The sequence below is a fragment of the Ursus americanus genome, chromosome 33 (assembly GCF_024610735.1).
Source record: "Ursus americanus isolate L20-20 chromosome 33, mUrsAme1.1.p, whole genome shotgun sequence".
NCBI classification, from domain to species: domain Eukaryota; kingdom Metazoa; phylum Chordata; class Mammalia; order Carnivora; family Ursidae; genus Ursus; species Ursus americanus.
The window spans coordinates 16,999,304-17,022,385 of record NC_142159.1 but is presented as its reverse complement, the minus strand read 5'-3'; the positions used below and the strand labels follow the sequence as shown (position 1 = coordinate 17,022,385).

Genomic DNA, 23,082 nt, shown 5'->3' with positions numbered 1-23,082 from the left:
AACAGTAACTATAAATGACAAAAGCTCAAAAACGGACAGGGTTAAACATCTGATGAGAGGTGACACTATGACTGGCAAGGACATCCGGTTGTTTCTGTGACACGTAACACTTCCATCATGAGAATATTAAGTAATGGCCTTACACCAGAGCACATTGAAACGTTAGGAACTTCATATCCTCTCTAGAATAGTTACAGCATTTACTGAAATGTAACCTAAAGCTTATCAGTTGTTTAACAGTACTTGCAGAGGAACTTACAAGACCAAATAAAAAGGCCTAATGAGTCAAAGAGACTTCATTTATAATTTAAATCTTGGCATGTTTGTTATAAACATCTCATAAAATTTTGTTAAGCACATGCCTAGAGAGGATTAAAGATCATTACAAAATCCAAAATGTATTTTTCTGTAACCAAGGTGACAATAAGAGATTCCAAAGGCAAATATGTAGCGTGATACCTGGTAGCAAAACGTGGCTCCTTTAACACTGAGAAGTTTTAGCTAAGTAATCGAAGTCCTGATAAGGACATAGCATTGAAACTGGTTTTCTGGGCAGGCAAAAGGAAAAACCTTTGCTCACATTTTCTTATCAACAGAAGGGCACTGATTCAACGCCCCGACACTGCCCACGGAGCCGCGGCGTGATTCGGGAGAATGACAAGGCACAGACGGTTAGCTTTGAAGGAAAGCGTGGGTGCAGGGGTGGGTGCTGGGGACAGCGCAAAGCGTGCGCTCGCCCCGAACAGCTGCAAGCTCGCGTATTTATTGGCGGTAAACATTCAAAGACAATCAAGGGGAGTCTCCTGAGCCTAGTGACGAGTAGTACAATCCAGGGAAGGTCAAAGGATTAGATCTTGTAAGGATCAGCAAGGAGGCCTATTCTTAAACGTGTTTCTATGGACCCTGCAGGCCATTGACAAGAGCAACCAGGTTTCCGCTGGGGCCGCGTTCCGCCTTTAGTGGACCCGGTGTTCCTGGCTGCTGTTATCACAGCGGGTTTTGGGAAGGGCAGCGTTCCACCCAGTGCAAGCCGGGCGTTCCCAACTGCTCGTGCTCTGATATTTATGCTAAGGCCCACAGGGTCACAAACATGTTTTCCTATTACATCTTCAGTATAAGCTCTCGGCCAGGGGCTGCTGCATTTCCCCCTTTTTCTTTTTGTAGAAGCAGGAAGGCGGACTTGGCCACTCCGCGTTCCATCACTCCTCAGAAGGCTTTTCTTTCGCATCTCAGGACTAAGCATATGACAAACAGATAAAAAGTAATAGTAGAGCTCCTAGAAGGCTAGTACCATTATTGTTCAACCACTGAAAGGATGTGGGGGACTGTGCCCCATCAATATTATCCGCCAAGCATAAGCCTGGTACATTTTGTAAGTCAGCATGAGTAATGCCCTGAACGGTAGCTGGTAGCTGTTTAATATTAAGAGCTAAATTGTTACCATAATGATTAGATAGATGTGTTCGAAATTTCTCCCAATGAATTTCGGTTGCATTGTAAGGAAAGGGAGGAACACAAAATGTTGTGACGTTCCAGTCACAAAGAAGGCGCATGTGTAATTTAATATTTCGTATTCCATTTCCCTGATATGTCATAGTACATTCTAGATCTGAGAGTCGTTCACTTATCTTTTGATCAGTCATAGTTTGTTGACTCCATGCCTTGCTGGCATTGTGATGTCAATCTTGCATGAACTTGTCGTTTGTACTGTTTGGGGCAATGCTGTTCCTGCGACCGCAGCTGTGGCGGTGATGGCAAGAATGCCGAGAATGGCCATAATAAGGAGTCCTAGAAACCTTTTTGAGCGTCGGACCCACTTATGTAGGACTGCTAGCAAGGCATGCATGTCCGGAGAACTCTCCCATGGATGGGGATGTTCAATGGGTACCCATATTCCGACTCTCCTTCATGCTACTACGATAATTGATTGGTCGGTATTTATACTACGATTCAGGCAGGCATATAACCTGCAATTTGTGCAAAAAAGCTCTTTTTGAGACATATCCAATTAAACGGGTCCTACCACCAACACATAAGGGTCTCTCACACAAGCTTGAATATCGTCCTTATCAACCGTCTGAAAGCTTAAAATAGAGTTTTCATCTTTAAGATAGGTATCATTCCAGATCTTAATAGGGGGCTGCGCCGCAGCATGTTTCCATACATGTTTTTGTCTTTTGCGGTAGTCCACAAAAGGAGAGGGGGCAGCTACCCCGTCCCCATGCCATCCTGTGGGACCACTGGAGACAGTATAAATGGAGGTATGATTAAGTGCATACCATCGTAAGATTCGATGAGAAAAGCATTGTCTCCCGGTGCAATTAGAGACTGCGGACCCCTTAGGAGACCAGTCCCATACTACTCCATAGGAATCATTAATTAACGCACTGGGATGATTTCCTCTACATTCCTCCCAATTGGGTTGAATCCCTCCATCCAACCACACTCTGGCTGATTTACATTTAGGAATCGTTGGGATTTCAATGTTTTCCTCGGTCAGATTGTAGGCAAAGCCCACAGGAGATATCCAAGGAAGTTGTATTCTGGAGGAATTAACGTCTCCAGGAGAGGTCACCAGCCGTCCTCGGTTTAATGGTCTTAAGCAATTTTTGTAACGGCCGATGCACGTAGGTCTCGTATCAAAGCCCAATGTGATATTTCTTGTCCTTCTCCTTTAGGGAAAATCGGGAGCCTAGGGTCTGCTATCCCTGGGATCCGTTTAGATCCATTAAAGTATACAGGGGCGGCATCATCATCCCGTTCATTTGGCCTCATAAGAGGGGGATTGGGTACATAGGCCCAATACGTAAAATTGGTGGCTGGTGCCGTGGGGCAGCGTGGGATACTTACGGCTACCGTCAATAAGTCCATCGTGGTAGCAGCCATAGTGCCAGGGGTAACAGGGCCTTGTTCATTAGACAGCACTTCTGCTTTCTGGGTCAGCTTCTTGATCTGACCCCTGTGGGCATCTTCGTCTCGGTTCCTGGCAGTGGGATCTTGGTGGTCTGTAGAGTAATCCCTTGAAACTGAGTATTGGGGGGCAAAGACTGGAAGAATTATTATTTCGATTGTTTTTTCCCATCGTTATTTCTATTCTTAAGACGGCATTGGGCACGAGTATGCCCGCTTCTCCCACCATTGAAGCGCTGTCCCTTGAAAGTACTTGTTGTTAAGGCTGCCATGGCCTGAGCCAGCAAGTCAGCTTTGTAGGTCTCGGTGCCCACACCTTGGCACGATTTGATGTAATCAGTGAGAGTGCCTTTTCCTTTAAAAGGAGCGAGAACGTTCTTACAATCCCCGCTTGCACGTTCATAGGCCGAAAATTGTAATGAAGTGTTGGCAGCTTCTACGTGATTAATCTGTCTTTTGACAGCTCCTGTCATCTCCCTATGAATTCTGTACAAGGCTCCCTAGCTCCTTGAATAATCTTTTGAACAGAGGCATTAGCAGGAGATCTAGACTCCATTTTTTCCCAAGCACATAGGCAACATCTGCGAAGCTCTTCTGTAGCCTGATTGGTCATCCGCACTTGTTCCTGCACTTGACTCCGAGGTCCCACCCCTATCAGTTGTTCTAGAGAGAGAGGAAGGTTATAAGTTTGATTATAATTTGCAGCACTTTCTGCATGGTCTCGCCACCACATACGAAACTGTAAGAATTCCCCGGGGGACAGGACCGTCTTCACTACCAAGGACCAGTCCCTGGAAATTAATCGGATGCCTTCCGCAACGCCCTGAATAAGGCCCATAGTGAAGGGCGAATTAGTGCCATAATTTGGAATGGCCTGTCTTCACTCTTTGAGAACCTTAAAGGGAAACGGTTCCTTCCGGGTGGTTAGGATCTACCCCAGGAGGCAGAAGCTCCCTTAAGGTTGCTGGCAATGCGAATTGTAGAGCATGGGACTCTCCTTGCTGTTGGGGCAGGAGCAAGGCTGTTTGAACCACCGAAAGCGAGGTCGGATACAGCTCCCTATATGATGCAGCTGTTGCCTGTTCTCGTGAGAGGAAACCACCGTTCCTCTTTGTAAGTAACGGTGGCCGTGGAAAGCCATCCATTTCTATGGGAGGAAGACGAGGGGGAACACGTTTGACTTTTCCTCCTTCTGGGACAGCACGATCAGGTCCCATTGGGGACTCATCTTTGGCGTTAAGACTCTCAAGTTCAGTGTCACTCTCTGAGTCCCGAGTTTGAAGTGGTTCCAGGATACAACGGATCAGGGACCACGTCCGCCAAATAGTGGTGGGAATAGACTTTCCTTGAGCACGCTGTTGCTCACGTTCATGCCCTACTTTTCCCCATGCTTGCAGATCTAATGTCCGTAGCGTGGGAAACCATGAACAGTATTCTTCTATGCCTTTCAGGAAGTCCAGAAGTTTGCCCTCGCTAACCTTAACTCCTCCCGCTCTCAGGAGATACTTCAAAAGCCAGACATAAGGGCGATAATTACTTGTGCTCTAGGAATTACCCAAACCTGCTGAAAGTTCCCTGACGCACCAGCAGGAAACATCCAAGGCCTTGCTTCATCCATCGAGCTCCGTCTCCGCTGTACTTTCCGGTCCCTCTTTGCGTCCCTGTTCGGGCGCCACTTTCTGTGACACCGCCCACAGAGACGCGGCGTGATTCGGGAGAAGGACGAGGCACAGACAGCTGAGCTCCGAAGGAAAGCATGGGGCAGGGGTGGGTGCAGGGGACACGACTAAGTGTGCGATCGCCCCGAACAGCAGCAACCTGGCATATTTATTGGCGGTAAACATTCAAAGACAATCAAGGGGAGTCTCCTGAGCCTAGTGACTAGTAGTACATCCCGGGGAAGGTCACAGGATTAGTTCATGTAACATTCAGCAAGTGAGGCCTATTCTTAAACATATTTCTATGGACCCCAAGGGCTATTGTCAAGAGCAACCAGGTTTCTTTGGGGCCTCATTCTGCCCTTAGCGGACCAGGCATTCCTGGCCGCTGTTATCTGAAGGGTTTGGGAAGGGCAGCGTTCCACCCTGAGCAAGCCTGGCGTTCCCAACTGATGGAGCTCTGACATTTATGCTAACCTGCAGGGTCACAAACGTGTTTTCCTATTACATCCTTAGTATAAGCTCTCGGCCAGGAGCTGCTGGAATTCAAGAAAACGTTGTCTGTTGAACAGAGTGAGAATTTCAGTCTTACACCACTGTACTTTTAAATTCCCTTTATTTTAATCTCAGTCCGTTCTGAGCACACCTAGAATTCCTTTCCAAAGACTTCCCTTCACAAACCTTCTACAGCTTTCTTCTGCATTCAGATTTTATCCCAAGCCATTTCTCTCCAAACAACCATCTTATTTAGGACAAAATTACCTTCTTCCACCTTCAACAAAAATGCATTCCCATTCCTCACATCTTCCGTAACATGTCTCTTAGTTTCCTGCACAGAGTTGCTTCCCTTATTTCCATCAGTCTTAATTACACTTAGCAGAATTTTGCACTCCTGGAACCTGGGTCTCCAGTGAAAACGAAGTAGTAACCAGCTGTGAACTGTGACACCAAAGTGTTTAGACGGCAAATCTGTGACTCAGTTAAGCACAAAGCATGCTGATCTACAGACTCAAATATCCTTAGTGTTCTGCAATAAGTAGTCGAAAGGACAAACCTACGTCCAGTACTCAATGCTTTAGCCTTTTATCCTCTTTGGAAAAGACCTTCATGTCCAAAGAATTTCATCCCACTTACCATCTAAGGAAAACTTTAAAGTTTCAGGTTAGCAAAGACTTTGAAAGCGATCTCTCTCTCTCTCTCTTTTTTAAGATTTTATTTATTTATTTGACAGAGAGAGAGAGCACGAGCAGGAGCAGGAGGCTAGGAGGGCTTGGAGGAGAGGGAGAAGTAGATTCCCCGCTGAGCAGGGAGCCGGAAATGGGGCTTGATCCCAGGACCCAAAGATCATGACCCGAGTCAAAGGCAACTGCTTAACTGACTGAGACACCCAGGCGCCCCTTTGAAAGCTATCTTAACAAATGCCCATGAAAACTTAGAGACAGACAAGATTAACCATCATTTTAGCCATCTTATTACTAACAAATTGCAACAGAGATAACAGAGCTTACTTGACCCTCAGAAAATCTTGGTACAATCAAAGCTTCACATTTCATGCTGATAACCTTAAAGACATGTCTATCTTAAACCAACAAACTTACATCAGTTTAATTACTGACATGTTCTACCTGGATCCTCCCCAATGTCAGTTTTTACCTGAGACACTGGCGGGTAATCTAGAGTGGGCGGTGTGAGGTCCAGGGAGTGCTCTTCTTCGCTTCCTGACAGCGAGGGGAGAAGGAGCTGTGGTGACTGAGGCACCGAGGATGGTCTAGAAGCCAGTTCTGCAGGCCGCACCCACGGTGGTGCTGAAATGGGAGCAGGGAGTGGGAGAGGCAGAAGAGGTAAAGTCCTGCCAGAAGGCAGAGAAGGTTCCTGGTTCTAGAGTTCATGAGCTCAAATAGAGGAGCGGACGCCATGTCTTCCTGCCAACAAGTGGAATTAGGCAGGCCATGTCAGGTCAGAGACGACCGAATTTCTCTGAAACAAGGGATTTCGGTGGCTCCTTGGGCCTATTCCTTGTAGTGCCCGTCCTGAGGTAGACTAACCACAGATGGCTCCAATTATAGCCATTAACCTGGGAAATGAGTGAGGGAGAAGCCCCCACATCCATTTAGGAAGAACAGTGAGAGAGAGAGAGAGAGAGAATCAAGAGTCCCCTCTGCCTGGGATGGCCTGTGTTTCCTGCAGCAACCTGGGTTTACTCGGAGGAGGCCTGTTCAGATAATTATCATCCAATATGTCAGGAGGGAGTTTTACTAGCCAAATATGGTCTGCAAGAGGCCCTCACGTCTGAGCCCCGAAAGCCTGGATGGACCTCGGGTACTTCTATTTGTCCCTTTCTAACTGATAGATCCCACTGAGGCCATGCAGTGTTACAGCAGAGCAGTCCTTTCCTAAATTTTGCAGTCTGAATTGTTTCCAGTGGGTTAAAAAGCAACCCCGAGGAAGAGACCTTGGGAACCAAAGACGAAGCCTACTGAGGCCATGTTCCGAGAAAAGTAAAGAAGGTCCATTACCAAATCCCCCGACTCCCAGATGGCGTCCCACGCAGCCTATGGCAGAGGGTTTGTGTGTCAAAGGCGAACAGAGGCGTCCCTCAAACAGAAACCACTATTGATCACCATCCTCCCTCACCGCGAAGACATTCCTGCCGTAAAACCCCCCATAGGACGGTGCGGGCATCCCTCCCCTTCCCGATCGCATCCTAGGCTATGGATGGATGCCTGGAGAATGGACTGAGATACCGTGCCATGCCGTCTTAGGCTCTGAAAGCTGCGTTATCGCCTTGCCTATTTAAACCCATGGAGAACACTAGGAAGTTTTAAATGGAAATTACCCAATTGTCTCATTTATTACTATTTTTAACCTTATTTTTTTAAAGGTTATTTCTTTATTTATTTGACAGAGAATGAACGTGAGCAAGAGAGGGAGAAGCAGGCTCCCCGCTGAGCAGGGAACCCGATGCAGGGCTCCAACCCAGGACCCCGGGATCGTGAACTGAGCAGAAGGAAGACGATTAACCAACTGAGCCACCCAGGCACCCCCAATTTTGTAATTTAAGTAGTTAGTAGAGGACATTGACGGAAAACAGTCAAGATAGAAATCCATCGTGGTTCTAAGTGACATTACAACACAGGTAGTCTTTCCAGTCAACTTCCCTAGGAAACATCCCCGGTTGGGTTGTAATTCCATCGGGCACTGGTTTCGGCTGCTCCTAGCGGAAGTCCTGTGGCCACAAGTGGCTAGAGCAGGGATGTGAAGGGGATCCCGTGAGATCAATCAGGAAGAAACCTCACATTGGAGTCTTAAGATTGGCAGCCGTCCTGGTGACTTAGGTGTCTGCCCCGTGACAAAGAGAGACGACTTTATAGAAGGACAGGAGTAAAGAGAGGGCGTCAAGTTTCTGGGTCTTATTACCATCCCGACTATGTTACTAATTTCTAGCCAATAGGCAGGCTTTCTCCTCCCCGTAGAGTAGCCACAGCCTAGAGGATGGCAGCCTGACCTATCGCAATGAAAGTGTTGCAGGAAGACCGGACTCCTTGAAGAGCCCCTAACAGCAGAGGAAAGGAAGAGAAGAGAAAGTAATCACCAAGTTTCCCCGAAGCTCAGAGTCCAGATGAAAAAACCCCAAGTGCCACATGTGGGTGCCATATGATGTGGTTTTAGAATACAGGTGAGGTTCAGTGGGGTGAGGTCTGGGGTGGACGACCAAGAAAGAATTCTTGAGACGTCATTGGTGCAAAATGGTGGCTTTATGAAAGCACGGTGGGCAACAAGAGTGGCAGTGGGCTTGTGAGGAGCAATTGATTATATACTATGGGGCTGGGGGAGGTAAGCAAAAAGGGAGGTTTTCAAAAGCAGGCCATAGGCTAAAGAGGACCTACAAGATCCTGGAGGCCTTGCCATGTCAAGTGATGGTTGCTTTTCCCTCTAGTAAAGCAATAATATTAAGGCAGTTGGGAGCTTTGGGGCTCCTAGGTGGCTGAGTCGGTGAAGCGTCTGCCATCAGCTCAGGTCAAATTCCCATGGTCTGGGGATCCAGACCGACAACAAGCTTCCTGCTCAGTGGTCAGTCTGCAATTCCCTCTCCCTCTTTCACTCCCCTTGCTTGTGTTCTCTTACTCTCTCTCAAATAAATATTTAAAAATCTTAAAAAAACAAAAAGACAGTTGGGAGCTTCCTGGAAGAATGTCCCACATATCCCACCCTGGGGGGGGGGTTGCAGGTGTCACCTTGTGCTTTGTCCTCAGCTAGCCTCTGCTCCCTCACCAACGTGGTGAGCGTACAGTCCATAGATGTGACGGATGTCCTAATAAGAAGAGCAAGAGACTAGAGTTCTTTCTCCACCATGGGAGGATAGCCAGTCAAAAGGCAGCTGTCTGCAAAACACAAAGAGAGCCCTCACAGACACTGAATACACTGGCCCCTTGATCTTGGACATTTCAGCCTCCAAATACTGTGAGAAAAAAATATTTGTAGTTTTCAGCCACCCCGTCCGTGGTCTTTTGTCACAGCAGCCTGAACAGACTAAGACAACTGGCACGAGCATCTTGAAAGAATTGCTATTTTTTGCTGTAGAATACTGTCTGGAGATTACGATGTGACTTGTGCCATGTAGAAGGTCCAGTTTATTTTTTTTAAAGATTGTTTTATTTATGAGAGAGAGAGAACAGGAGTGAGAGGAGGGGCAGAGGGAGAGAAACTTCAAGTAGATTCCCCACTGGATATGGGCTCGATCCCAGGACTCATTAGCTCATGACTGAAGCCGAAACCAAGAGTCGGACACTTCACCGACTGAGCCACCCTGGCGCCCCCAAAGTCAACGTTTAACGACTGAGCTACCCAGGTGCCCTGTGAAGGCTATTTTAAATTCAGTTACAAAGTTCAACATCAAAGATGGAAGTGGTTTTGCAACGAGCACACACAAATTTTGACGCACCACGGTGTTGTGTTAAAAATAGTCCTGGGCACCTGGGAGGCTCAGTCAGTTAAGCATCAGACTTGGCTCAATTCCTGATCCCAGGGTCCTGGGATGGAGCCCCGCATAGGGCTCCTCACTCAGTGGGGAGTCTGTTTGTCCCTCTGCCCCTCCTCCCACTCATCCTCTCTCTCAAGTAAATGAAAAATAATATCATTTTAAAAGTAGTGCTGTTAAATTAAAGATCTATGGAGTGGAAAAGTACTCTCTCCTCAGTAGTGTGGTTCCTCCCATTGCCCTTCCTTATGAGCTTCTGAAAGGTATTCAGAATGCAGATTTGAGGCACTGATAATGTTCACCCCCACATTCAACACGGGTGATGCTAACAAGCAGACCAGATGGGAATTTTGTGAGGATATCAGCCCAGATGCCCTCCCACCAGCCTCTAGCTTCAGTAGCCATCTTTCTGCCACATTAATTCGACTATACAACATCTATTCCACGTCATTCTCCAGTCTTTCTTTTTCTTTCTTTCTTTCTTTCTTTCTTTCTTTCTTTCTTTCTTTCTTTCTTTCTTTCTTTCTTTCTTTTTCCTTCTTTCTTTTGTTATTATTTATTTGTTTGTTAGAGAGGGAGAGAGAGAGCACAAGCAGGGGAACAGAAGAGGCAATGGAAGAAGCAGGCTTCCCACTGAACAAGGAGCCCAATGTGGGATCATGACCCGAGCCGAAGGCAGATGCCCAACCAACGGAGCCACCTCAGAGCGCCCCTCTCCAGTCTTTTATACACCACGGGCCAGTTTCTTTAGTTTGAAATTACGTATGTTCCGTTTTCCAGATCTAACTCTCGTCCTCTGTCATTTGAAAAAGCTCATCAAGTATCAAATGGCTGAATTCAAGCAACCATGGAACATGTGTGAGATGCGCTAGCCAAAAGTTCTAGTAGATGGAACATGACCTGGAGAATGCATCCCTAATGGGGTTACTCGGGACTGAAGGTCTCCGGGCCAGTTCAAAGGCTCATCCTCTTGACTTGACCACTCAGAACCATTGCTCCCCATGGTAGATGTGGTCTTCCAAAGATGACCGTCTGTTCTCTCATAATTCTCTTGTACGACACAATGTTGACACTCACCGCATGAGGCAAGAGTGATGCTATGGATTTCCAAAGATGGGACATACATGGCATTATGACGTCTGCCTGGTTTTCTTGGGATGCTTGCCCTCAGAAGGCAGCTGCCACGCTTTGAGGAAGCCCAGGCTACATGGCGGGGTCACGTGTAAGTGTACCGCTTGGAAGCAGCTGGCATTGCAGCTGGCCATCAGCATCAACGACCACAGTGTGGGTGCTTTGGCCTCGGGGGACTGCACCACCAGCTCTAAGGTCACTTCTCAGACTGTGGGAGCAGGTGAGCATTCCCCACTGAGACACGATTCGCACATTACACATACACTGTCTACTTCAATGGTTTTTAGAGTATTTGGAGTTGTACAACCGTCACAGTTCTAGAGCGTGCCAGCACCCCCCAGGAGAACCCTGACCTCATTAGCAGCCACTCTCCATTTCCTGCAACACCCCTTCCAGCCCTCGGCACCCACTAAGTGACTTTCTGTCTAGTCGACTTGCCTGTTCCAGACATTTCATGTAAACCAAATCTTCCACTAGCAGGTCCACTGTGACTGGCTTCTTCCACTTAGCATGTTTTCAACGTTCGTCCACATGGTACATGTTTCTTTACTTTGTTCCTTTTTATTGCTACTCCATCGTATGAACAGACCGCCTTGTATTTATCCATTCATCAGCTGACGGACATTGGGCTGCTGCCACTTTTTGGCTATTGTTGCTATGAACATTTGCATACAGATTTTTGGGTGAAGTTTTCACTTCTCTTGGGTGTATACCGAAGGGATATAATTGCCGGGTCATACGGGAACTCTAGGACTTATCTTTTCAGGAATGCCAGACTGTTTCCAGAGTGCCTTCACCGGTTTACATTCCCACCGGCAGTGTAGGAGATTCCAAATTCTCCACACCCTTGTCAACACTTGCTATTGTCTGTCTTTTACTTTAGCCATCCTGGTGGGTGTAAAGTGGTATCGCTGTGGTTTTCATTTCCTTTCTCTGATGGGTAACGATGTTGAACAGCTTTTCACGTGTTTATTGGCCCTGTCTATCTTCTTCAGAGAAAGGTCTATTCAGGGACTTTGCCTGTTTCTTCCATTGTTTTTCTATCTTTTATCATTGAATTGTAGGGATTCTTTATATATTGTAGATACAAATTCCTTATGAGGTAGGTGATTTGCAAGTATTTTTTTCCCGTTGTGAGGGTTGCTTTTTCACATTCTTTAATTTTTTAAAAGATTTTACTTATTTGACAGAGAGACAGAGAGTGAGCGCACAAGCAGGGGGAGCAGCAGGCAGATGGAGAAGCAGGCTCCCCACTGAGCATGGACACAGTATGGGACATGGTCCCAGGACCCTGGTATCATGACCCAAGCTGAAGACTGATGCTGAACTGACTGAGACATCGAGGCTTCCCAGCTTTTTCACTTTCTTGATGGTATCCTTTAAAGCACACATATTTTACATTCTGATAATGTCTAATTCTTTTTTGTCTTCTGTTGTCGGTGCTTTTGGTGTCATCTAAGAAAGCATTGCCTAGCCCAAGGTCATGAAGATTTACTCCTATACTCTAAGAGCTTTATACTTTTAGCCTGACACTTAGGGCTACAATCCTAGAGTTCATTGTGTGAGTGTGGATGGTGTGAGGAAGGGGATCCACTTCATTCTTTTGCATGTGGATATCCAGTTGCCCCAGCTTCCTTTGTTGAGGACTATTCTCTTGCTATTGAATTTTCTTGACCCACTTCTCTAAAATCAATTGAAAGTTCGTGTAAAGGTTTATTTCTCGACTCTCGGTTCTATTTCATTGATCTGTACATCTACCCTTACGCCACTACCACACTGTCTTTATTACTGTAGCTTTTGGTAAGTGTTGAAATCAAGAATCAGAGAACAGAGTCTTCTTATTTAAGCTTAGAGCTATTGGGCGTCCCTTGAATTTCCACATGAATTTTAGGATTTGTTAATGAATTTCTGTTTTTAAAAAAGACAAAACAAAAAACCAGTTAGACTTGAATCTTTAATCTCAGTTAGGGGGAGGTAGTCATTTGAAGCAACTTGATTTTAGGATAGCTAATTGTGAATGGGAACTGCTACACCATCCCGCTTAAGGGAAGAACGCATTCTATGGTGGATGAAGAGAAGAGAGGGCGGCTGCTCCTATACAGAATAAGATTTTGTCTGCAAGGTGTCTCCCTCTAGATGGCAAAGGGGAGATTTCCTAGAACAGAGATTGTTTCTGATTGGTGGTCCGGTCTGACATTTCCAAGCTGAGCCCCCTTCCTCACTTCAAGATAAGCAAGCGGACTTCTGCTGCTTGGCCCACACCCCACAGCCCTGCCCAGGGCTAGACTGATTTTTCTGCACTAGGAATGGTCAAGAAGCAACGATGAGACCTGGGATTTATCTTCCCCAGCGTTGGGTGCCCCCTGATTGGAGTCGGGGGTTGCCAAGGAAAATGGGGACCTTGGCTGCCATGCCACCTTTCCACCTCCAGCAGCAGGAGACCCAGGGCAAGGCTGAGAGTCCTACAGATGACAAGGAGACAGGAGGCTTTCACCAGGACAGGAGTAAAGCCACCGCCGAAATTTAGAGGCTTCTAAAAATGTCACACAGCATCTCAGGAGGAGCCCAGGAGCATCCTTATTCTTCTTGGTGGGGACGCTAACGGTAGGTTTTGGCCGCAAGGATTCTACTTCTAAGTGCCTCTATTTCCAGGTGATTCTGGCTAAGAGAAGTATATTCAGGGTGCACGGCCTGCATTTCTTCTCCTGTGCGCAGCACAGCGACGGCCACCTCAGCCCTGCCGTTGAAAGTCAGGCTCTGCCCCTGCCCTCTGGGGACTGCAGCTCGTGGTTCTGCCCCGTTGGCAGTAAGCCTCGGGTAGATGAGAATAGGCGGCAGACAGTAAAGGAGACACGTTCGTGGGATTTACTCAGGGCCCAGGCCGGTCAAGTGCCTGCTTTATTCAGACAGGAACGGCCCAAGAGGACCACAGCCCCAGCCTTTACACATTGCGAAGGCAACTGGGAGCCAGGACGGAATCTAGAAAAATATTGCATTGATCCAGACAATCAAAAAAGAGCATTTTCTTGGTTAGTTAAATCGAGTTAAGGCAGACTCATCAGGATTTGAGACTAGAAGAGGTGACGAAAGAGAGAGAAGTCTTTGGCAGCCCCAGCCAGGACTCGTCGCCGTAGAAGTACTTGGGAGATTCGTGGGAGATCAGCTCCCAGGCCTGATTGAAGGCTTGCACCACGGCCGGCTCTAGCGGCCCTTCCTCAGTCGCTGCCAAGTTCTGTGCCAGCTGCCCCATGCTGGACATGCCCAGGATGACCGCGTCCCCGAGGGCACCCTGCAAGGGGAGACAGCCAGGTGTGACTCCAGCCACACATCCTCCCTCCCAGCCCTGCCCTTGCCGAGACCTGGGCTCTGATGTTTATTTATGCCGAATACAGTTCTATAAGGAACCTGGGATGCCTTCAGTGATTTTAACCATGTGACTCAAACCCTGTCGTCTTTCCCTCTGCCGTCACTCTGCTCATCCTCAGACAGACCTGTGCTCAGAGCGCAGCCTGGCCGCTCAGCTGGGTGACGCTTGGCTTACTTACGGGAATCAGAAACTATGTCAGGCACTTAGCCCCGGTTTTTTGAGAAACTACTCCCTGTGCGTCCAACACTGGGAACTGCGTCAGGCTGATGCGGGTGGGACGTTGTAGCTAGGGAGACCAGGGACGCCAGAGCGAGAGGGACCCCAACTCCTACTGAAGTGTGAGTGACGCTAATGGGTTTTGGGCAATTTTCTACCCCCTGCACAGCTGTGTGAAGCCATGTCCTCATCTGTAAATCCTGGGGACTGGCACTTCATAGGGCTGGAGAACTAAGTACATGTGAGCGAAGCCCTCATCCGGGGCCTGGCGCTGAGACAGGAGCTTAGGACAACGGAAGGGCTCTCGTCAGCTCTGTCAGCAGGAGAGACTTCGGAGGGAAGAACTGCTTCGGTGGGGCGCCTGGCCGGCTCAGTGGGGAGCACACGACTCTGGGTCTGGGGTTGGGAGTTGGAGCCCTACACTGGGTGTGGAGGGTACTTACGAATAAAACTTTTTTCTCTTTTTTTGACATAGGCTCCATGCCCCACATGGGGCTTGACCTCACAACCCTGAGATCAAGAGCCGCATGCTCCACTAACCGAACCAGCCAGACGCCCCCAAATAAAATGGTTTGGGTAAAAACAAAAACAAACACAAGAAAAAAACAATGAAATCCGACTTAGAAATCACGTCAAGGTAAATGATTCCGGCTCTGCTACGAGGGGCGGCGGCGGCGCCCGGATGGCCGGCTCACCTGCAGCTGGGAGTGGTGGTACATCCAGCGGAGGGCGGCCGAGGTCATGCTGGGGGCGCTGCCGCCATACGCAGCCTGCAGGGCCTTCTCCACCAGGGCAATGGCCTTGAAGTGGTTCTCTTTCCAGAAGCTGGGCAGGTGAAGGGAATGGCACAAGGGTCAATAACCCGGGGTCACGCTGGGCTAGAGCCACAAAGCCAAGCACGGCAGCTGTGCCCACCCAACTCTGCGGAGTGGGGAACCCAGCGCCCTTCCTGCAGCGGCCGGCTTGATTGGGCAGCAGAACCACTGGGCACAGGAGGCAGGTGGGGGGACCCTCACCAAACACCTCAAAGTCATCTTTCATCTCTTTATGATTCTTAAGAACTGCCTGCCCTCCCTTTACCGAGTGAAGCAAAGGTTACTAGTGTGGGGTGGGGTGGGGTGGGCATGACACAACCCCAGCCATCCTGAGCCTGCATCCAGGGCTCACTCCTTCCTTCCTGGTAAACACTGCTCAGGGAACCGCTAGGCCTAGGAAGACCCAGTATGAGACCCGGGGGTCACCCTTTGCTCACAGAGCTCCCCAAAAAACAAGAAACGCTGCCCAGTTTAGTCATTTCTGTAGGAATCAAGAGACATGGCTCTGGACAGCAGGGGAGACCCAGAATCCCTAGGAAAGCTGCCCAGAATTTCTGCACGTCAGATAAAGGGAACCCCGCACCCCACCCATCCTGACCCAGCCCATCCCCCGCTCACCGATTTCTGTCGATCTCAGACCACTTATCCCCGAAAAAGCGGCAGACGGGCTGTTTCTTGTCCTTGTCCTCATACTTGTACCTTCCGGTCAGCAGGCCCCCTGCGGGTGGACGCACATCAGAGCCGTGGCCCACCCTGCTCCCAGAGGCTGTTCTGGACTGGGGAGGGGGGAAGAAGGCGACCCAGGAGGGATGGAGGACACGGTCCAGCCTCTCTTCAAACCCCTCCCTGCTATCCAGGTCCCGGGCCGGCCCTCTACCGGGTCAGGAAGAGGCAGAGCTGGGGCCAGGAATGGGCTCCCACCCCAGGGGACCCGCCCCCAGAGCAGCCCGTACCAGCCAAAGGGTGGTAGGCATAGAACCGCAGTCCGAAGTGCCTGAGGCAGGGGAAGAGCTCCGTCTCCACGTGCCTCGTGGTAGCGTTGTACATGCCCTGCGGGTAGAAGGCCAGCTGCAGGTGTGCCCGTATCAAAGGAAGGGACCCCACAGCTTCCCTGGCACAGCCCGCAGTTCACACCATAACAATCCTAGGACCTTCACAAACACGGCATCTACTTGGTGGAAAGGAAAATTCATTCATTCAGCCCACATTTCTGAGCACCAGCCAGGCGCTGCACATGGAATTTCCATCCACACACCAACAGGACAAGGCCCCTGCCCTGAGAGATCGAATAGCAAGGTAGGGCGGCCACAGGTACAATCAAGGAAAGCAGCAGTTGGACTCCACGAGTAAGTTCTGCAAGCGGTGTCAGGCACCAAGCAGGGGTCCAAACGTTTGCTGAATGAACTAGGAGAGAAGTAGGGCCTGAGATCGCAGATTCCTCTGGGGCATTGGGAAAGGCTTCCAGGGGACGAGCCATCTAAGCGTGGCCTGAGCACTTCGGACTAGCTAGGAGCAGGGGAAGAATGGTCCAGGCTCACGCACACAGGCAGGAAGCAGGAAGGAAGGGCCCCAGGAGAACACGATGAGGGAAGGGGAGCCAGGCCAGAGCCTAAGGTGCACTGGGAGGCATCCCTGGCTGTCAGCAGGGGAGGGGCTGCGCTGGAGAGGAGGCAGGCAGAGGGGCCAGGAGAACCGGGGATCAGCAGCAGCCCTGCAGACGGGCCCTGCAGCCCCGGCCTCACCTGGTACACGGTGGGCACGATCCAGCCGTTGCTCCTGCAGAGGGTACAGATCTCGGCCACCTCCCAGGAGGCGTAGTTGGAGAGGCCAAGCTCCACGAACTTGCCCTGCACGGGAGAGGCCTGGGTCAGAACCCACCGCCGCCCAGGACACTGGTAAGAGGAGAGGCGGGTGGGGACCCCTGGAGTGGGGTCTGTCCCTGGCTCAGCTCTGGGACTACCCTGCTGCCTTCTCTCTCTCGGAACTCGGGGGCGGCCTCACCTCCTGGTGCAGCTGGTGGCAGGCACGGAGCGTCTCCTCCACGGGGGTGTCGTGGTCTGGTACATGCAGGTAGAAGATGTCCACTCGGGGGCACTGCAGCCGCCTCAGGGATGTCTCCAGCTGGGCCCGCAGACTGTCAGGCTTCAGTGAATTCTCACCCAGTGGATTGGCCTTGGTGGCGATTTTCACTTTGGGGGGGCGGGGAGTGAAATGAGAGTTCAGGGCAGTTTACCAAACACTGGAGAGAGTAAGTAATGACTAAGAGAAAGCCCTGGGTTCCTGTCCCAGCTCTGCCATTACTAGCTCTGTGACCTTGACCAAGTTACTCAACCTCTCTGAGCCTCAACCCTCTCAACTATAAATTGGTTGTGACCATGGTACTATTTTGTGTGCTGGTCCCAAGGCTTGATCAGAACGTGAATGGACGTGTTCATTGTCATCATCGCTCATGCCATCACTACGACGCATTATTTACTAGGCCCTAAGGGTGGGAGACCCAACAGGCGATCCCTGCCCTTGGGGACTCACTGTCTAAGGGGCTGCATGACAGTAAGTGAGGCAGGGATGCACCAGGTGCTGGGGGAGCCCAGGACATAGAGGCGGGAGACCCGCTGTAAGCTCAGGGAAGGCTTTCTTTACGATCTGAATCTTGGTCTCCAGGGGGAAGTCACAGGCTGCCAGTTGAGGAAGGGTGGGAAGGTCATTCCAGAGGGTGAAGACGAGGAGCCATGCCTGCAATTCCAGGGATCTAGAGCACCAGGGTCAGGGGGTACCCGAGGGAGAGAAGGGCCACAGACCCATGGAAACGGTCTTGAGAGCACCCCGTGGAATGTGGCCCTCCCTGCACACCAGGCAAGTCATCTGACTGCTTGAGACTTAGGAGCAGGCGGCAGGACCGCTCACTTGGAATTGTTCCGTTCGTCCACCTCTTCTTCATGTGAATGAAACTTCGCAGCTGAGGTCAAGGACTTTGGCCCCACTAGCTCTGACCATAAGGAGGGAAGGGATGGAGGGCTTGGAGAAAAAAAGACATTGAGAAAGAAGACCCAGAGTGGTCAGAGAAGGAGCCCGGTGATCTAGAACGGGCGAGCACTGAGACGCAGGCATTCTGTCTTACTGTTCCAGATCTAGCATGCTGTGAATCACAGGAGAAACCAAGCCAGGCTCTAGCAGAGGACAGAAAAGAGCCGGAGGGAGAGACGGTGCCGTGTGCTAACACTATTATTGCTAGTAATCCTAATAGTAACAGCCGACATTGCTGAACTCTAAGGAACTGCCCGGCACTGCCGAATCTTTTCAAATGGCATCAGATTGGTGATGGACGTACCCCTGCCCTTATACAAACCCTCCATTTAGCTCTATCTGCCTGTTCCAACACCCCTGGCACTACCAAATCTCACACCCACTGCCTACGCCCACAGCACTAATGCCTGTCCTCCTCCTCCTCCTCCTGGCAAACCAATCAGTTCTTCAATGTCTAATGTTCCCTCTTCGGAGCTTTCTTCAATGTCCCCCCACCAGAAGTGCTCCCTCTTCCCGGCTTCCCCAGCCTTCTCTAGAACCCGAGCTCCGCAGAGTGGGTTCCTGTCCATTTCCCTTCTAGGACCTCAGAGGCTAGCCCAGAGGGTAGTTAGATCCCCTACCACCCCCACTCCCCCATGCCAGCCCACCGTGCTCCTGCGGCTCCATGGCACTGCCACCCGCAGGAAGCGGGAGGCCGTGCCTACTGAGCATAGCGCCCGAAACCCCAACGGAGCAAAGTCTAGGGCCAGAGCAAGGAGGAAGCAGATGCCCCACAGGTTCCCAAGTTGGATCCGGGCGGCGCTCTGCCAGGGAATGCCAGGACAGTAAGGGCAGGGTTTCAGCAGATCAGGCTCGCAGGGGGCACTTGCGGGGGGCGGGGAAGGAGGCAGGGGCTGCACAGCGCCAGATTCCAGCGCTTTCAGTGCCCCCTAGAAGAGGAACCAAGTCGTTCCAGACTGCACCTGGAGGGGGACGTCGCTGAGGGAGGGTCCTGGGAGACCTTCTCGGAAGGGAAAGGGAGAGGAAAGACTGGTCAGGGCAAAGCACTGTCTGGCTGTCCGGGACGACACGTGCATGGGGCCTAAGGAGCAGGCAGTCCACGCGGCTGTGAGGAGGTCAGAGCACGAGAGGGCCCGAAGCCGTGGGTTCTGACTGTGGCCGGGCCAAGGCTGGGGCCGGGTGGGCGCCGCACGGTGCAGGGGAAGGTAGAGGTTACCTTTGCAGTCGCTGCCGCCCAGCCCGAGCCCCATTTCGCCCAGGATGATCTCGGACTGGCCTTCGGCGTATATGAAGGCCGTGTCCAGCTCGGTGTAGCCGCGGTCCAGGAAGGCGCGCACGGCCGCGATGCTGGAGGGCTTGTCCATGCGGTGTCCCATCTCCATGGCGCCCAGGACGGTGGCGGGGCGCCGGGGGGACAGCGGCCGGGACATGGTGGCGGCGGTGGCAGCGGAATCGGTGCCCCACAGGTGGAACTCTATGGTTGGCGCGAGGCACTAGGCTGCAGAAGCCAAAGCCACTTTAAAGCAGAACCCGGCCCCGCCCACCTGCATTGGGGGCGGAGCGCGGGTGGGCCGAGGGAGCGGGGAAGTGTGTCCCCGCCCCCTCCCTCCTCCGGGCTGCACGCCCCTCCCTGGCAGGTAGCCTGGCTCAGCCACAGGAGGCGGAGGTGCGCTAGTGGGAGAGTTCCCGAACGCTGAGGGTGGGATTCCATGGGCCTCGCGTCCACGTCTCCCCCTCCCTCGGCCTCTCCGTCCCGGGGTCCTGGGGTCGTTGGAGAGGGGCTTCTCTACGTGCTAAAAGTCCTGCGAGGAGGCCTTGGTTCGAGCTGTCCAGACACCCTGCGCTCCCAGAGGCCACTCTGCTTCTCCAGTGGGGACCTGCCAGAGGCTCCAGCCTGTGTCCCTGTGGCACAAAAATGAAACGGATGAAAACAAGGAACTGAGAGCCTCGGAATACGCGTACCCAAGCGAAAACCCGGTTCTAACCAGAAGGCAGAATAAAGACTCTGTTTAGACAAGCAGGGGTAGTAGCAATCGCTCACTCTCCCAGAAGTATTTTAGACGGAAGGGAATCTGAATTTACACGTTCACAAAATGAAGTGCTGGGGGTGGTCAAGGTGGAGAAATCTAAAGCTTTCATTTTTTTTAAATGATTTTTTACTATATTATGTTAGTCACCATACAGTACATCCCGTTTCCGATGTAAGGCTCGATGATTCATTACTTGCGTATAACACCCAGTGCACCATGCAATACGTGCCCTCCTTACTACCCATCACCGGTCTATCCCATTCCCCCATCCCCCTCTCCCCTCTGAGGGCCTTAAAACTTTAATTTTTAACCATTGTTTCTAATTTGTTTATTTAAGTAATCTCTACACCCAAGATGCGGCTGAATTCACAATCAGACATCGGCAGTCACATGCTCTTCCACCTGTTGCCCTCATCTTTGACCCTTTAAAAAGATCATTGCGTTGCTATAAAGTTAAACATAAACTTGCCATATGACTCAGCAAAACCTGTGTTCACACGAAAACCTATACACCAGTGTTTTTTGGAGGCTTTGCTTGTAATAGACAAAAACTGAAAAGCACCGAAATGTCCCTCCACGGCAGGATGGATAAAGACATTGGGGTATGTTCATTGGATGGAATGAACTGATCAGCAGAGTCACAGGAAGGAATCGGAACGGCTGCTCAGCAGACTGTATGGTTCTATTTCATGCCATTCCTGCAAAGACCGTACTAGAGAGACCGAAATCTAAGCAGTCGTTACCGGGGGCTGCTGGTAGGAGCACAGAAGGATCACTTAAAGTTTCGGGAGTGATGGGGCTCTCCTACATCTTCATTGTGGTGGTGATAACATGACTCCATACCTTTGTCAAAACTTTCAGACCTGTACCCTTGGGGTACCTGGCTGCCTCAGTGCAGAGAGCATGCGACTCTTGATCAAGGCCCTGAGTTCGGGTCCCACCTTGGGTGTAGAGATTACTTAAATAAATAACACTTTAAAAAGAAAAAAGAACTCTACCCTTAAAAGGGTGAACTAGGATGTAAATTCCATATTAATACAAACATCAAAAAGATACTGTTTCAAGGAAAAACTAAGGATGTAGTATTTATTATGCAAAGGTAGAAGTTTACGACAAAGGTGGAAGGAAAATATATGAACACAATAGCACACCAGGAACCTGGGTGGTTCAGCAGGACCCTCTGCCTTCCACTCAGGTCATGATCCCAGCGTCCTGGGATGGAGTCCCGAATTGCCCTCCCATCGGGCTCCTTGCTCAGCGGGGAGAATGCTTCTCCCATTGCCCACTGCTCCCCTGCTTGTGCACTCACACTCCCTGTCTCTCTCTTTGACAGATAAATAAATAAAATCTTAGAAGGAAGGAAAGGAAGAAGGAAGGAAAGAAAGGAAGAAAGAATGAAGAACGAACGAAAGATAAAAAGAAAGAAAGAACGGAGAGGAAAAACTATAGTACACAGGAAATGACAAGGCAGTATTCTGTTTAACGTGTACGTGGCCTGGTGTACTATGATTGGAAGGTACATTGTGATAAGTTAAAAATGTAAATGATAAGCCTTAAAACACCCACCGAATCAATAAAACAAAGAGGTGTGGCTAAGAAGGCAATAGTAGAGATAAAGTCAATCATAAAAAATACTGAATTAAACCAAAAAAGGCAGATAAATATGAAAAAAACGAACAAGGAACAGATGAAACAATAGAAAACAAATGGCAAGATCGGTTTAAGCCCAATCATGTCAGTAATTACATTAATTACAAATGATACAAATATCGCCACGAAATACGCCAGAGGTGGTCAGATTGGCTCAAATAGCAAAACCCAACTATATAGTAAGTAATTAAAAACTGAAGAATATAAACAGAGATGGGTAAAAAGTAAAAGGATGGAAAAAGACTTACCTTGACAAAGCTAAGTAGGAGAAAGTTGGAATGTCTATATGAATACAAAGTAGATCTCAGAACACTACCAAAGACAACAGGAACATTTCATAAGGACAAAGAGGGGCACCTGGTGGCTCAGTGGGTTAAGGTCATGACCTCAAGGTCCTGGGGTTAAGCCCTGGGTTGGTCTCCCGGCTCAGCAGGGAATCTGCTTCTCCCTCTGGCTCTGCCTCTTCCCCTTATGCTCTCTCTGTCTGTCTCTGTCTCTCAAATAAATAAATAAAATCTTAAAAAAACTTCAGTAGTCTCAGCCTTCTCTACACCCCCTCCAAGCCCTGCCCCCCCACCCAACGGTCCTGTATTTGCTTGGTGAAGACACCCATGGATTGGGCTGCAGTATGTCCCACATTAGGATTGCATAGTCATAGTTTCATTCAACTTGCTCATCTAATCCCCTCATAATTCCTATCAAACGGAAGCTCATGCTAATGGCTAGATCACATCTAGCTTAGTTTCTTTTCTTTCTTAAGAATAACTCATCAGTGACATATTGTATGTTGGCTAATTGAATTTCGATTAAAAAAAGAAAAGAATACTTCATCAGTGTGCTGAGTACTTCCGGATGCATCCCACCAGGGAGGCACAAACAGCATGGCTGACTCACTCCTAGGAATGCTGGGATCAAGCAGTGGGTTCATGGGATGTCAGCCCGCTCCCTCCACAAAACGTTCCCTGTCAATCTTTCCTCTTACGGGTTCATCTACTAATGATCTTTGCCTAATCAATGAAGATAGAGTTTTTAAGTCTGAGATTATGTTGTGCGCATTCTAAATACAGGTGTTAGGACTACAAGATCGACATGTATAACCTTTCTGAGTACTTCTAAATGAGAAGTAAGTTTTAATTAATTTTTAATCTTTTAGGTAATTTTAGATTCATATGCAGTTGTAAGAAATAACACAGAACGATTCCTCGTACCCTTTCTGTGGTCCCCCTCATTTTCCCCAAGTACTATCTTGCAGAGCCATATACAATAGCATAACCTGGATACTGACATTGTTACGGTGAAGCTA

At 49.6% G+C, this 23,082-nt stretch overlaps 1 protein-coding gene across 1 annotated transcript; it reads right to left on the bottom strand.

Moving 5' to 3' along the window:
* Positions 1-13,536: 13,536 nt before the first annotated feature.
* Positions 13,537-19,621, bottom strand: LOC148107233 (aflatoxin B1 aldehyde reductase member 4-like). Its single transcript, XM_087858292.1, has 7 exons — positions 19,316-19,621; positions 17,077-17,264; positions 16,818-16,922; positions 16,029-16,125; positions 15,694-15,793; positions 14,956-15,085; positions 13,537-13,966 (listed from the first exon to the last, which is right to left on the bottom strand). Exons 1-7 carry the CDS (start codon positions 19,527-19,529, stop codon positions 13,736-13,738), a joined length of 1,065 nt encoding a protein of 354 aa, XP_087714418.1. The 5' UTR covers positions 19,530-19,621; the 3' UTR covers positions 13,537-13,735.
* Positions 19,622-23,082: the final 3,461 nt, after the last annotated feature.

Coding starts and splice junctions, on each gene's coding strand:
- LOC148107233 (XM_087858292.1), bottom strand. CDS start 19,529: ATGTCCCGGCCGCTGTCCCCCCGGCGCCCCGCCACCGTCCTGGGCGCC. Junction 16,923..17,076: donor GCCACCAGCTGCACCAGGAG/GTGAGGCCGCCC, acceptor TCTCCCGTGCAG/GGCAAGTTCGTGGAGCTTGG. Junction 15,086..15,693: donor TCTGAGATCGACAGAAATCG/GTGAGCGGGGGA, acceptor TCACCTGCCCAG/CTTCTGGAAAGAGAACCACT.